This window comes from Gossypium hirsutum, chromosome D02 (genome assembly GCF_007990345.1).
Source record: "Gossypium hirsutum isolate 1008001.06 chromosome D02, Gossypium_hirsutum_v2.1, whole genome shotgun sequence".
Classification (NCBI taxonomy): Eukaryota; Viridiplantae; Streptophyta; class Magnoliopsida; order Malvales; family Malvaceae; genus Gossypium; species Gossypium hirsutum.
The window spans coordinates 54,571,268-54,586,359 of NC_053438.1; the positions used below are offsets into that span (position 1 = coordinate 54,571,268).

A 15,092-nucleotide genomic window follows, 5' to 3' on the forward strand; every position below is an offset into this window, starting at 1 on the left:
TTCTAAATCAAACTACTGCTGCTGTCCAAAACTGTTTTAGTAAAAAAAATGTTAATAATCAAGTTTATAACACCTTCACTTCCTTTCAATGAAACCCTATACATGCCATATAAACCTTCTGATGCACAATAAAATTTACCGAAGTAATCTGGATAGTGTGCCCTGATGTGTTGACCCGATCCACCGATTTCACATCAATCTACAAAGAACATTAAACACACAGGAATAAGCTTACAGAAAGCTTAGTAAGTTCATAGGCTCACAATAAAATCTTACCAAAATTTCCCTAACAATATTAATAAACAAATAAAAATTCAACATTTCATGCCAACCACAATCTTAAACAATGAATTTACTCAATCGAACTCAATATCAAATGTCAACTTATATTCTAACATTTAACTTCAATTGCATTTTTAAATACTTGTCAAATTAAGGATCGCCTTACGAATTTGAGTACGTAGTTTGCCCGGTGCCACGATTTGCTTGAATCTTTTACAATGCTATAACTCAGTATAGTTTTCTTCACTGAAATATCATACCTACTTTTCAGAATTCAGTATGGTTTTCGTTACTGAAATGTCATATCTACTTCTCACAACTCAGTATAGTTTTCTTTACTGAAATACCATACCTACTTTTCACAACTCAGTATGGTTCTTTTTACTAAAATACCATACCTACATTCCACACTTTTCCATGGATCCACCATGGACTTATTCGTCAACTCATTTCTGGTTATTGAACGTATGTACTCAATCCTACATAACCTTTAATTTGAACTAACAATCTATTTTTTTCTCATTTTTACCATAACCATAATTCGTAAAAAATATATGAATTGATACAATATATCATTCCCACATTAGCAATTAATCATAAAAGTTCAGCCGTATGAACTTACCTGGGCCAATTTGTAAGAGTTGTAAAAGTTCAAGGACTAGTTTGATATTTTCTCTTTTTCGCGTTTATCTTCGAATTCCCGATCTATAATATAAATTTTTCCATTCATTAGCATCTAATTCAATACTAATTCACTTCGCAATTTATGCCCTTCAATTTTTGAAATTACATTTTTACCTCAAAATTTATCAATTTTTATAATTTAGTCCCTACTCAATTAACACTTTAATTGAACAAATATTTCCTCAAATAACACTTTATCTAATAATTTTAGGCTATTATACAGCCTTTGATATTCATAATTTCAGTACAAAACCATAATTCCTAGATTTTTCACAATTAGGTCCTAGAAATCATTTTCTACTAAAATCACCTAATAAAATCATAATAAAATAAAATTAAAGCTTCAAATATATGATAATTTATCATAAAATTCCAGAACTTATTCATGGTAACTTAAAAAATCACCCATGAAATCAAAAACTAATGAATTCAATAGTTGGACCTAGTTGTAGAAGTCACAAAACATAAAAATTTTCAAAGAAAAAGCAAGAATTGAACTCACATGGTGTAAAAATATGAGAAACCAGCTTGTTTCAGACCTCCTATGGCGTTTTTTCTGATGAATTATGAATAAATCTCTAGATTTTTCACTTTTGTCTTTGTTTTATATATTTAATTTGCAAAATTTCCAATTTTGCCCTTGTTTTCCTTACTTTCTTGCTGATTTTTCTTGCCCAAACTGTCCAGCCTATATAATTTGAGTCTAATTTCTTTTTAAATCCCTTCTTATTAGTCACTTAAGCTATTTAATCACAATTTAACAAATTTTACACTATTTTCAATTTAGTCCTTTTTAGTTAATTGACCATCAAAACGTTAAAATTTTCTAACAAAACTTTTATAATAACTCAGTGACAGTCCATAAATATTTATAAAAATATTTATGGCTCGAATTATGAATTTGAGGTCTCGATACCTCGTTTTAGACCTAATTTACCTATTAAATTCTTTTTAAATCACAAAATTCACTAATTCAAAAATTCTTCTAAATTCACACTTGACCCATAATTATTAATTTATTAAATTTTAAAACTCACTGGTCAGATTTAGTGATCTCGAATCATTGTTTCCGACACCACTAAAAATTAGGCTATTACAGCGGCCCTTCAGCAACGTCTCTCGGGTTACGGCATCCTTGAGAACACAATGCGTAGGATGAAACTAAAAAAACACACCATTATCATGAGCAGATTGTGAAACCGACAAAAGATTTTTCCTTATACTCGGCACACATAGAACATTAGACAAACATAATGACTTAGATGGAGTAGGAATAATAGCATTACCAATCAAGGAGATCACTGCAGGAGAACCATCACCCATTAAAAGAGATGACATACCTAAATACGGCGTGGCATCATGTAATGCAGACACATTGCGACAAACATGATGACTTGCACCAGAATCAGGATACCAAGAAGTAGTGCCGACATTCACAGGAACATACGAATCATCACCACCATTAGATTCAACTTGAGCAGTATTAAGAAGAGAACCAGGTGAGTCAGAATAATCAGAAGCACATAATTTACCTAACCGAGGAAGCCCGATACATGGATCGGATCTATTGTATACCCGAGCACACAGTTTAGTAGACAGTAGTAACGGACCATCATGAGCTGGATCGTCACCAATTGAACCAGTAGGCCGCATACCCGGAGCGCCACCAATCGGTCCATTCGAGTGAGGACCAACCTGAACAAAATTAGGAGAAGGCACAACATTCAACCCATGTGAAGCATTTTGTCCATGGCCATCAAAAAAATTAGTCGGCCCATTTTTATCAAAATAAGGACGCCACGGTCCATTATTACATAGCCCATGATCATAATTAAAATCACGCATATTGGGCCTGGGAAAATTATGAAAAGCATTACCATAAAAATCATGTTGAGCATAAAACCTAGGTGGCCCACATGCAAACAAATGTTGACCATCAGCCGCATAATTGCTTTGACCAAAAAATTTCGGTTGCTGAGTCACAAAAGGCCCTTCCCTTTGTTGCACAAAATAACCAGAACCAGAACCAGAACCATCAAAAACACGATCGGAGTTCCCTTAATACACAGTCGGAGGCACCGCCGACGAAGCATTGGAGTCTCGATGATAACGATAGTAGCATTTTTGATCCACGTGACCAAATCGACTGCAGATCTGGCATTGAATGCGAGATCTAAAACTCTTGCCACGACCACGAGAAGGCTCACGACCACCGCGAACAGCCCCTTCAACGGACGGCGCATTCTCAACAAGGTTCGCCTGCAAAACTACGTCTTGAAACACTCGCGTTTGACGCGTTTCGCATTCAACTAACACATCAACCAGTCATTGGAAAGACAAAACACCCGTCGACAATCGCGCGAAAGAAATAATCGCCTCAAACTCTAGCGGCAACCCCGCAAGCAGCACCTCAGTTTTCTCTTCTTCCGAAATGCGAGAACCAGACGCCTCTAAAAGTGCACACAAATTTTTAATACGAGCAACATAATTCCTAACAGAAAGGTTACCTTTCTTTAACGAATGAAGCTCGTGCCGAATTCGTGATTGCTTCGCTCCAGTATCGACCGCAAACAGACTACTCGCCATAGTCTAAACGTCACAAGCCGTGCAAGCATTATTGAACGAAGACTGGTGAGAAGAACTTACAGTGGATAAAAGCCAGGAAGTCAATAGTCGATCTTGCTGTGTGAACACCAGAGCTGTCGGATTTGGAACTCGAGTGCCATCGGGCTGTTGAATAAACCTCGACGGTGGAGATAAAGTGCCATCTAAAAAACCAGTAAGACCATAACCATCCACAATCAATTTGACCTGTTTACGCCATTGAAGAAAAGTGCCATCATCAAGCTTGATCACCTCATGCCTAGGAAAGGCAGTGGTGACACGACCAGTAGCAAACGAAGCAGACATCTGCTCACCAGAAGCAGAATCAACAGAAGCCATAATAGCCAAGAAGCAACAGAATCACCAAGACCAACTGGCGAAAGATACCATGAAAGAATAAAGTAAAACAATGAAAAACTTTCTTATATTTCTCAACTTATTGAGTACAAACGAGAGATGACTATATATAGAGGTTAGAATAACTGCTCTCAACTGCATTTTACACCAGAATACCAACTAACTAACAGTTCCTAAATGACTCTCTAATAATATATAGTCATATATGTATATTTTATATATGCTCTAAAGCCATATCTCTCTGATAAATTATACTGTAGTTTTTTCACTCATTTTCTTTATTTCTTTCCTTCCAGGCATCTTTTAAATATATATTAAATCAGAAAAAAGAAAAAAATTGAAGAGTATGAAACAAGTCTGAAACAGCAGTAGGCAGTTGTGAAAGAAACACAGAGATGAGATTTTATCCTCTTTAAGCAACGATATTTTTTATTATCCCCAATTTGCCCTTCCTTGACAGTCGTATCTCACTTCTCAACCTTCCTTAAAAGTATCTCCATCAGATCTTCTACAGTCCTACTCATAAGAACAATATCTTAAAAGATGATCAGCTGGGGCGATCTTTACACCGTTTTAACGGCAGTGATTCCACTATACGTGTCTAGGAACTTAGCGTACGGTTCCGTCCGTTGGTGGAAGATATTCTCTCATGAGGAGTGCTCGGGAATCAATTGGTTCGTCGCCATATCTGCAGTTCCTCTCCTGTCTTTCCATTTCATTTCGACCAACGACCCTTATGCCATGACCTTCAAGTTCATCGCCGCCGACACCCTGCAGAAACTCATCGTGTTGTTTGCCCTTGGGTTGTGTGCTAATTTTACTACGAATGGGAGCCTGGAATGGATGATTACCATATTCTCTTTATCCACTCTTCCAAACACCCTCGTCATGGGAATTCCGCTGTTAATCGCTATGTACGGCGAGTACTCCGGAATGCTAATGGTTCAAGTCGTGGTTCTGCAGTGTATTATTTGGTATACTCTTCTACTTTTTCTGTTCGAGTACCGTGGGGACAAAATGCTCATCATGGAGCAGTTCCCCGAAACGGCGGCTTCCATAGTTTCATTTAAAGTTGATTCCGATGTGGTTTCACTTGACGAATATGATTTTCTCTAAACTGACGCTGAAATCGGGGAAGGCTGGAAGCTTCACATTGTAGTGAGGAAATCCAATGCATCGAGAAGGTCGTTGGGGCCTGGTTCGCTTCCGGCATTGACACCCAAGCCATCCAATCTCACTGGTGTTGAGATTTACATCTTAAGCTCGTCTCGAAATCCCATTCCCAAGGGCTCGAATTTTAACAACTCTGACTTTTATTCCATGATGGGCATTCAAGGATTTCCCGTGAGGCAATCTAATTTTAGTCCAGCTGATTTGTACTCTGTTCAGTCATCAAGGGGACTAACTCCAAAACCTTCCAATTTTGAAGAAAATAGTACGGTTATGTCTCCACGATTTGGATTTTATCCAGCACAGTCGGTTCCTTCTTCGTACCCTGCTCCAAATCCTGAAATTTTCTCCCTCACAAAGAACGCTAGTAAAAACAGCCAGGCCCAGCACCAGCAGGAGAACAATAAAGTGAATCATGATGCAAAAGAACTGCACATGTTTGTGTGGAGTTCCAGTGCTTTACCGGCATCAGAAGGTGATGGCCTTCACGTGTCTGGTGGGGCAGATTTTGGAGCATCCGAGCAATCTGGACGGTGTGATCAGGTCGCTAAAGAGATCAGGATGTTGGTCGCTGGTCACTCTCAAAACGGGGAAACCAAAGGTATATACACAAACTTCATTCATTCATTTATCTAAATTTGCTTTGAATTTTCTTAAAGTTTGTGAGCTTTTGGTGTGAAAACAATGGCAGCCAGTGGTGAGTTGGATGGAGAAAACTTTGGATTTGCTGGAAGAGACGGCGAAGACGAGAGAGAAATTGGAGGACCCTGTAATAGGCCCAATTTGCCCGGCCCGTTAGTAAAATAAACCAAATGAAAAACAAAATTAAACAGTCCGATAAACAGTCCAAATTACAAAAATCCACCAGACCCAATTACAGTGGCCCGATATTTGGCCCAAATCGTTTTAACTCAAACTACCCAAATTTTACCTAACCTCAAGCCCAATCACTAAACCCGATTACAATGGCCCAAAAGGCCCAAGTCACCTAACCCTAACCCAAAACCCAACTCAGCCTAACAGATGAAACCCTAGGGTTTCTAGCTAGCCTCCAGCGCCGCAGCCAACAGGAGCCTCCAGCGTCGCAACAGTGGTGTCCCCAGCCCTGCACTCCGTACCTGCAAGAGACTAGCAAATGAGCAGTAAAAGCAGGCAGCAAACGGCGAAAAGGAGAATTGGCAGAAAAATATTAGTAGCAAATAAAAAGAAAATTGTAAAATTTTATTATTCGGCTATAAAAAAAAGGGCCAATTGTAATCTTTTTTTTAGAGGCAATCAAAATACAAAAGAAACACCAAAAGGTGATTTCCGATTTCCTTTTTCTTTAGCAGTTTTTTTCTTCTGTTCTTTTTTCATTTTACATCTATCGATTGTTTTTTTTAAAAGAAAACAAAAAGAGAAGGACGTACCTCGCGACTGGACCGATTGCCCTTTCTCTGTGGTCATCGGAGTTAGGGGCATGGTTCGGAGAGCCTCTAAAAGAGGCGATGAACCCTCGAGGTTGTGGCACCAGAAAGAAAGAAAAATCTTACCTTTACAAGTGTACCGACGGAACCCTCGTCTACTCCGCCCGAATCGGAGTTTGGATGGGGGGTTTCATGTTTGAAACAGTGCAAATGGATTGTGGGGGGCTTTTGATTTCTGATGCGGCACAGGAAGGATGGTTTAGGGTTTCTTAGGTTTAGTTTTTTATTTAATGCTGATTATTAAAACGGTGTCGTTTAGACCTTGTTTCAATGGTTTAAAACGGCACCGTATTGAGCTTACCCGATGACCTGACCCAGATTGCGGCTAGATCCACGTGTTCTGGCATGGGGAGGGGTATTTGCGCGCCAAGCCCCTCTTGTTTTGTGGGGTTTCGATTTGATTTTCTTCAATCTTTTGATTTGAATTGCTTATTTGATTTTGTTTGCAATCTGATCCACAGTTATACTGTGCCGTTTCCTTGTTATTTTGAGCACTTTCATTTTTGCGATTAATTGCTATAATTGTCCCTGTGATTTTCAATGATTTTAATGCGGATGTTGCTTCATTTATTTCAAATTAACCCTTAAAATTTTGTTTGGTTTCAAAATAGATCCACTTTCATTAAACTAATTGGTTTATTATCATTAATTTTATTTGTTGATATTATCTTAATAGTATATTTATATATATTAGTTAACCTAATTTTCTATAAATTCATAATATCTCATATTTTCATACATATGTACATATAACATGTATTTTAGTACACGTATGTATATATACAAAAACACATTATTAATTTCAAACGATATTTTTGCACATAAAAATACCTTATTCCTTTGAAATTTGTTATCTTATTTTAGTTATTTAACTTTTATATATTATTATTGCATATACTTTTTTTATTTATATAAATCCAAATGCAAATGTTAATGCTAAGCTATTCACTTTTATTTTATTGCATTTTTTTATATATTTCTCTCTTTTAAAATTTATGCAAACCTTTTATTATTTATTTATTTATTTTTAACTCCATTATCAAATTGTTTCAAATATTCATACTATTTGTTGTTATTACCATTTTATTAAATTGATTATGAATTTATGGGTTGCTTAATTTTTGGTGTAGATGTTTGTATAATATGACTTAAATCAATGTTTGTGTTGGCCTATTATTCGTTTAATTGTCTCTAATTCAAGTTTGAATTATTAGATGTATCACTATTCAATCATGTTTCATTTGTAAGAGTTGTATTTTATTAAAATCATAATCGTTTCATTTTATAAACTTTAAAAATGTTTGGTGTTTATGGGTTTTCGAGAGAATTGTGCCCTAACTTACTAGGCTTCAATTTTTCTCAATGAATTTATATCATCAAATATCTATTTCATTAAAACCATACAAATTGTTAAAATAAAATTCTTAAGATTTCAAATGTCGGATCCTAACTTATTGGATATGACATGTTGTTATCTCGATTTTAAATAAAGGCAATATTTGGTGTTTAGGAATTTTAAGAAATTGAACCCTAACTTACTGGGTTTCGATTTCTCGATTGACCCAAATAACCAAATATCATTATCAAAACGTATGAATTTTTTTAAATTTAAAAAAGACGAATCTATCTTCGAAGATTGAATCGTTGCACTTTAACTCATTGAGTGTGACGATTTATTTCTTTAAAGTGGGTAGGTCTCATTTTCCAATTCGATTATTAAAATTTTCTTTTCAAAGGATCGTATTTTAAAATCTTTTCAAAATTTCGATATTAAGACATTAAACAGTCAATTCGGTACCAATTTTGGGCGTCACGAGGGTGCTAACCCTTCCTCGTGTGTAACCGACTCCCGGACCTATTTTCTCAAATCTCGCAGACCTAAAATTTATTTTTAATGGTGAATCGATCACACCTTAATAAAAAATCAGTGACGACTCCCAGAGTTTTTTTTTTTAAAAGTCGATTTCTGTTTTTCAAAATTTAAAAATGGTTTCGACAGACCCAATGAACTCAATAAGTTGAAGTCCAATTCAATAGCGGAGCTCCACCCTAATGCCGCCGCTGGAGCACCTACCAGTGGTGGCGAACAAATGCCTCCGGCGAGTGTAATGATCCGATTGATCTTGATCATGGTTTGACGGAAGCTTATCCGAAAGCCCAACACGTATTGCAGCATCATTGGACTGGTTTGGTCCCTAATTCCTTTCAGGTGAACTGATCATTTTGGCAGTAAATTTTTAATGATACAACCTTCAAACTTTGTTCACCTTATTTGGATATTTTGAGACGTCATAAATTTACTGGTCTGGGGGGGTTTGAATCGCAGGTGGCATGTGAGTATGCCAAAAATATTAGAGAAATCTATCTCCATTTTGTCAGATGCTGGACTAGTGTTGGTGCAAGAGGCAGCAGCAAGCTGTTTCTAGCCTTGCTTGAGTAGTAAGCCTCGAGGCTTGGTGAAGAAGCAAACTCGGAAGCAGAAAAAAACAGAAAGATGAAGCTAGCAAGTGAAAACAGAAAAGAGAGAAAGAGATTGAATGAAAATGAGCTGATATTTTTCATTAACTCATGAACAAGGCATTAAGCCATTACATATATCAGTCAATAAGTAAAACAAACAAGTAATCACCTACTAATATACCTAACACCACTAAAATGCCTAGTAACTTGGTAAACTTGATTGAAAAACAAAAAGCTTCTACCTAAGCTTGTCATTCAGCACCTAATTACATCAAAATGCAGCTACCAACTAAGTTTGATCCTAACTAAATACAAAACATTCAATTAAGGAAACCAAATGAATAGCTTCAGCTTGCTGCATCAATTTGCTGTTGAAGCACGTTCCTTGCATGGCCACCTTTGCTGCTACATGGGAGCTGACTTCAACACTCCTCCTCAGCTTCTATGCAGCAGACTCCTAGCTTCCTCTTCAGGCTTAGAAATCTTGATACACCGAGAGGCTTTGTGAAGATATCGGCAATCTGATTTTCAGAACTGCAATGGATTAGCTCGATTTCTCGAGCTTGTTCCATTTCTCTTATCACATGGAGTTTGATGTTGAAATGTTTTGTCCTGCCATGAAAGACAGGATTTTTAGCAATAGCAACTGCTGACTTGTTGTCACAATGTATCACAGTTGCTTCATTCTGCTGTAGATTCAAGTCACTCAAAATTTTTCTCAGCCACATAGCTTGATTAACAGCATTGGCAACTGCTACATACTCTGCTTCTGCTGTCGATTGAGCCACCATTGTCTGTTTTCTTGAGCTCCAGCAAATCATAGCTGAGCCAAGTGTAAAAGCATAGCCAGAAGTGCTCTTCATGTCATCCTTTGAACCAGCCCAATCGCTATCAGTGTAGCCAATCAGTTTCAACTCTTCAGCCTTTCTAAACTGTATTCCATGGTTTAAGGTACCTTTAATGTATCTTAGCACCCTTTTCCCAGCCTTGTAATGTTGCTGGTTACAGCAGTGCATGAACCTTGATAGCATGCTTACAGCAAACAGAATGTCAGGTCTTGTTGCTGTCAAATACAATAAACACCCAACAAGGCTTCTGTAATCTGTTTCACAGACAGATTCATGTTCCTCCTGGCTCGATAGCTTTATGCCAATAGCCATTGGTGTGCTCACTGGTTTACAATTCTCCATTGAGAATTTAGCCAGCACTTTCAAGGCAAATGTCTTTTGTTTCAAGAAGATTCCTCCTTCTATTTGATTGACTTCCATTCCTAGGAAATATGTCATTAATCCCAGGTCTGACATCTCAAACATTTCCTTCATTCTTGCTTTGAAATCAACCATCATAAACTTGTCTCCTCCAGTCACTAGAAGATCATCAACATATAGTGACACAATAAGCTGTGTTTCAGCTCCATTCCTCTTAACATAGAGTGTTGGCTCACTAGCACTCCTTTCAAATCCCAAACTGACCAAATATGAGTCAATTCGAGCATACCAGGCTCGAGGGGCCTGTTTTAGGCCATACAAGGCCTTTCTTAGCCTATACACCAAATGTTCCTTACCAGGCACTATAAAACCTGGGGGTTGCTCGATGTATATCTCTTCTTCTAGAAATCCATTGAGGAATGCAGACTTGACATCCATTTGGTGGATTGTCCACTGGTTCTGAGCAGCAACTGCAATCAGCAATCTGATTGTATCGAGTCTGGCTACTGGAGCAAAAGTTTCCATGTAGTCCAGACCATACCTTTGACTGAAGCCCTTTACAACTAGCCTGGCCTTTAGCTTGTTTAAGCTTCCATCTGCATTGTGCTTCACTCGATAGACCCATTTTACACCGATAGTCTTTCTGTTGGCAGGCTTTTCAACCAACTCCCATGTCTGATTCTTCACAATCATGTTGATTTCATCAACCATAGCTTGTTTCCAACCTTCATCTGCCTCAGCCTCTTCAAAACTGCTAGGTTCTGCTGTTGCAACCTGTGCCCTTTCATAAATATCTTCTAGGGGCCTTGTGCCTCTCACAGGCACATCATCAACATCCATTTCAGGTCCTAGCTGCTCAAGTTCAGTTTGGTTAGGCACTAGGTCTTCTGAAACTGCTTCTGGCTCATTTTTCTCCCAATTCCAGCAGGCTTTCTCATCAAAGATGACATCTCTGCTCACTTGGACTTTGTTTATCAAGGGATCCAGAACCCTGTAGCCCTTTTTGACTGAGCTATAGCCTACTAGAACACCTGGTTGAGCCCTTTTAGAGAGCTTGTCTCTCTTTGCTGCTGGTATTTGTGCATAACACAGGCAACCAAACACCTTCAGGTGTGCCAAGGAAGACTTGAAACCAAACCAAGCCTCGAAAGGTGTCTCGGATGCAAGAGCTTTAGTAGGAAGCCTGTTCTGAAGGTAAACAGCAGTGTTTACTGCCTCAGCCCACATGGTCTTGGGCAGTTTCTTCTCAAACAGCAGACATCTGGCCATATCCATCAGACTTCTATTCTTTCTTTCAGCTACCCCATTCTGCTGAGGTGTGTAGACATTTGTAAGCTGATGTTTGATACCAGCATCATTGCAAATGGCTTGAAACTGAGCTGAAGTGTACTCAGTGCCATTGTCTGTCCTTATCGATTTCAGCTTGCAACCTGTTTCTGTTTCTACAGCATTTTTAAACTTCACAAACACTTGAGCTACCTCAGACTTGTGTTTTAAAAAGAAAATCCAGCAAAACCTTGTAAGATCATCAATGAAGAGGATGAAATACCTGTTTTTGCTGAGTGATTCAGTCCTCATCGGGCCACATACATCAGAGTGCACCAGCTGCAGTCTTTCAGTAGCTCTCCAAGCTGAATTTGTAGGAAATGGCAGTCTTGCCTGTTTCCCCATTTGGCAGACTTCACACACATCATCATGCTCCACTGAGCTGGTGAAGTTCTCTGCCATGCCCTCTTTGGCCAATCGAGCCATTGATCTGAAGTTGGCATGTCCAAGCCTTTGATGCCAAAGCTTGGAGTCTTCAACAGAGGCTGTGTATGCTGAGTTTGAGTCATTTGCCCAGTGAACCTCAAAGCATTTATCAGTCATTGTGACTGTCATAAGGCTTGATCCACTTGGATCAGTAATGTGGCATTGTTTATCCTTGAACACAACAGAATAACCTTTCTCGAGCAGTTGAGCTATGCTGAGAAGGTTTCTGTCAATCTGAGGTACCAACAGCACATTTGGAATGATCTTATTACCTGTGGGAGTACATATCAGCACTTCTCCTCTTCCTTCAGCCCTTATAAACTGACCATTTCCAACCTTGACCTTGGTCTTATAACTTCTGTCCAAGGTTTTAAACAAGGAGGCATCTGGTGACATGTGGTTAGTGCAACCACTGTCCAGCAACCAGCCTTTGGAGCATTTCTTCTCAGAAGCTACACAAGAAACAGCAAAGACCTGTTCTTCTTGGTCACTACTGTCCTCAGCTACTCGAGCTTCAACCTTTGACTGCTGAAGTTGATTCTGCCTTGGCTTACTTCTGTTTTTGCAGACCCTTTCAACATGGCCCTTCTTCTTGCAGTGTTGGCATACTGCATCTGGCCAAAACCAGCATCTGTCTTCTGGATGGCCAGGCTTCTTGCAATATCTGCAGGGCTGGTCATTGCTCCTTGCAGCATCAGGCTTAGGCCTGTTCTTCCAAGGCTTTTTGCCTCGTTGAGCATTAGTGCTCGAGGTTTCTCTGGCCTTGGCTTGAAATACACCTTCTTGGTGATCTTCAGCTCTGCTAGCTCTCCTTTGTTCCTGAGCATAGAAGGTGTTGATTAACTCAGTCAAAGAGATGCTAGCAAGGTCTCTTGAGTCCTCTAGAGAGGATATTTTGGCCTCATATCTCTCAGGCAAAGTGGAGAGGACTTTCTCCACAATTCTTGCCTCATCAAAGTGCTCACCTAGGAGCCTTATGCTGTTAACCACTGCCATAATTCTATCTGAGTACTGCTTCACTGTTTCTTCTTCCTTCATCTTCAAATTCTCGAAATCCCTTCTCAAGTTTAACAGCTGCTGTTGCCTTGTTCTCTCAGTGCCTTGAAACTCCTCCTTAAGCTTATCCCAGGCCTGTTTTGGAGTCTCACAGGCCATGATTCTGGTGAAGATGACATCTGACACACAGTTCTGGATGCAGGACATGGCTTTGTGCCTCTTGGTCCTCTCATCAGCATGTTGCCTAATCTGAGCTACTGTGGGATTAGCCCTCAGTGGTGCTGGCTCAGTATCTGTGTTGACAACTTCCCACAGATCGAAGGCCTGTAGGTAAGTCTTCATCTTGACCAGCCATATGTGAAAGCCTTCTCCATTGAAGACTGGTGGGGCTGCTGGTGAAAAACCTGAAGAAGCCATCAAGTTCCTTGTTTTGAAGCAACAGGTCCACTAAGACAAGAGCTCTCGATACCAATTGTTGGTGCAAGAGGCAGCAGCAAGCTGTTTCTAGCCTTGCTTGAGTAGTAAGCCTCGAGGCTTGGTGAAGAAGCAAACTCGGAAGCAGAAAAAAACAGAAAGATGAAGCTAGCAAGTGAAAACAGAAAAGAGAGAAAGAGATTGAATGAAAATGAGCTGATATTTTTCATTAACTCATGAACAAGGCATTAAGCCATTACATATATCAGTCAATAAGTAAAACAAACAAGTAATCACCTACTAATATACCTAACACCACTAAAATGCCTAGTAACTTGGTAAACTTGATTGAAAAACAAAAAGCTTCTACCTAAGCTTGTCATTCAGCACCTAATTACATCAAAATGCAGCTACCAACTAAGTTTGATCCTAACTAAATACAAAACATTCAATTAAGGAAACCAAATGAATAGCTTCAGCTTGCTGCATCAATTTGCTGTTGAAGCACGTTCCTTGCATGGCCACCTTTGCTGCTACATGGGAGCTGACTTCAACAACTAGGAATGGCCATGTTTAGCTTAGGTAAGCATTTTCTTCTTCATTCAAATTTATGGTTTACTAGGAAAAATCCTCATGTGTTTTTTCTAATATGGTAAAAAGGTCTGTTTATGGCCCTGCAACCCAAGTTGATCGCTCGCGGGAACTCTGTAGCTACCTTTGCCATGGCGGTTAGGTTCTTGACCGGCCCCGCTGTCATGGCTGCTGCTTCCATTGCAGTAGGGCTACGCGGCACGCTCCTCCATAACTATTTACCAATAATAATAATAATAATAATAATAATAAAATCCTTTCCTCCATAACTATTTCCCTTGTTTGAATGTCACAACTGATTCAGTTAATTTTCTTGCAATTAATAGGCTGCTCTCCCACAAGGAATTGTACCCTTTGTATTCGCCAAGGAGTACAATGTTCACCCTGCAATTCTTAGCATCGCGTAAGTATATTAACGTACTCAAAAATCGGAATATGTATAATCAGAACTGATATCTTGAAGTGCAAACGTGCAGGGTTATTTTTGGGATGTTGATAGCATTACCGATAACACTGGTGTACTACATTCTTCTAGAACTGTGAGGCTTTTCTTTTGTTTTTGAGTCATAGGAGGGGTGTTATACGTTTGGGAGCAAGCATTCATCAAAATTGGATTACATCCTTAATCAAAAGCACGAGGATTTACCGGGAAAGAAACTTCCATTACAAAATAATTTGCCAAAGGGCTCCAAACTATTTGGAGCTAATGCTTAGGTAAAGGTAATTGACTTAGGGTAAGTTTGGATGGGCGGTGCGTTTACGTACGGTTAATGTAAAAACAGCGGTAGCAATAAAATTAGATACTGTAGTAATACTGTAGCGTGAGATAAAAAGTAAGCTAAACGTACCGTACCGCACCCAATCGCCTATCCAAACCCACCCTTAGTGGAATATCCAACCAATTAAACCAGCACAATATGGGAGACATTAAAGAGCAAAACCAGGGTTGTTTCCACTTGATATTATGCTTTGTTGTAAAGTTTAATGTCTTTGTATTTGCAAATCGACAAAGGGATATGATTAATGAAATCAAGTAGAAGGGAAAAAAAAGGGATTTTCTATATATATTTCTTTTAATAATAGATTAGTAAAAATGAGTATCTGTTTT

The 15,092-nt window shown here is 38.8% G+C and overlaps 1 protein-coding gene, 1 long non-coding RNA gene and 1 pseudogene across 2 annotated transcripts; 1 reads left to right on the forward strand and 2 right to left on the reverse strand.

Annotated features, from left to right (window-relative positions):
* Positions 1-1,521: 1,521 nt before the first annotated feature.
* Positions 1,522-4,346, reverse strand: LOC121214718 (uncharacterized). Its single transcript, XM_041088814.1, has 2 exons — positions 2,844-4,346; positions 1,522-2,661 (listed from the first exon to the last, which is right to left on the reverse strand). The coding sequence occupies exons 1-2, from the start codon at positions 2,910-2,912 to the stop codon at positions 2,128-2,130; spliced, it is 603 nt and encodes a 200-aa protein (XP_040944748.1). The 5' UTR covers positions 2,913-4,346; the 3' UTR covers positions 1,522-2,127.
* A 124-nt stretch (positions 4,347-4,470) lies between these two features.
* Positions 4,471-14,527, forward strand: LOC107907943 (auxin efflux carrier component 3-like; annotated as a pseudogene).
* On the reverse strand, positions 5,941-6,713 carry LOC107910039 (uncharacterized). The gene is made up of 2 exons (XR_001687445.2): positions 6,507-6,713; positions 5,941-6,215 (listed from the first exon to the last, which is right to left on the reverse strand). It is a non-coding gene; the product is annotated as an uncharacterized lncRNA (long non-coding RNA).
* Positions 14,528-15,092: the final 565 nt, after the last annotated feature.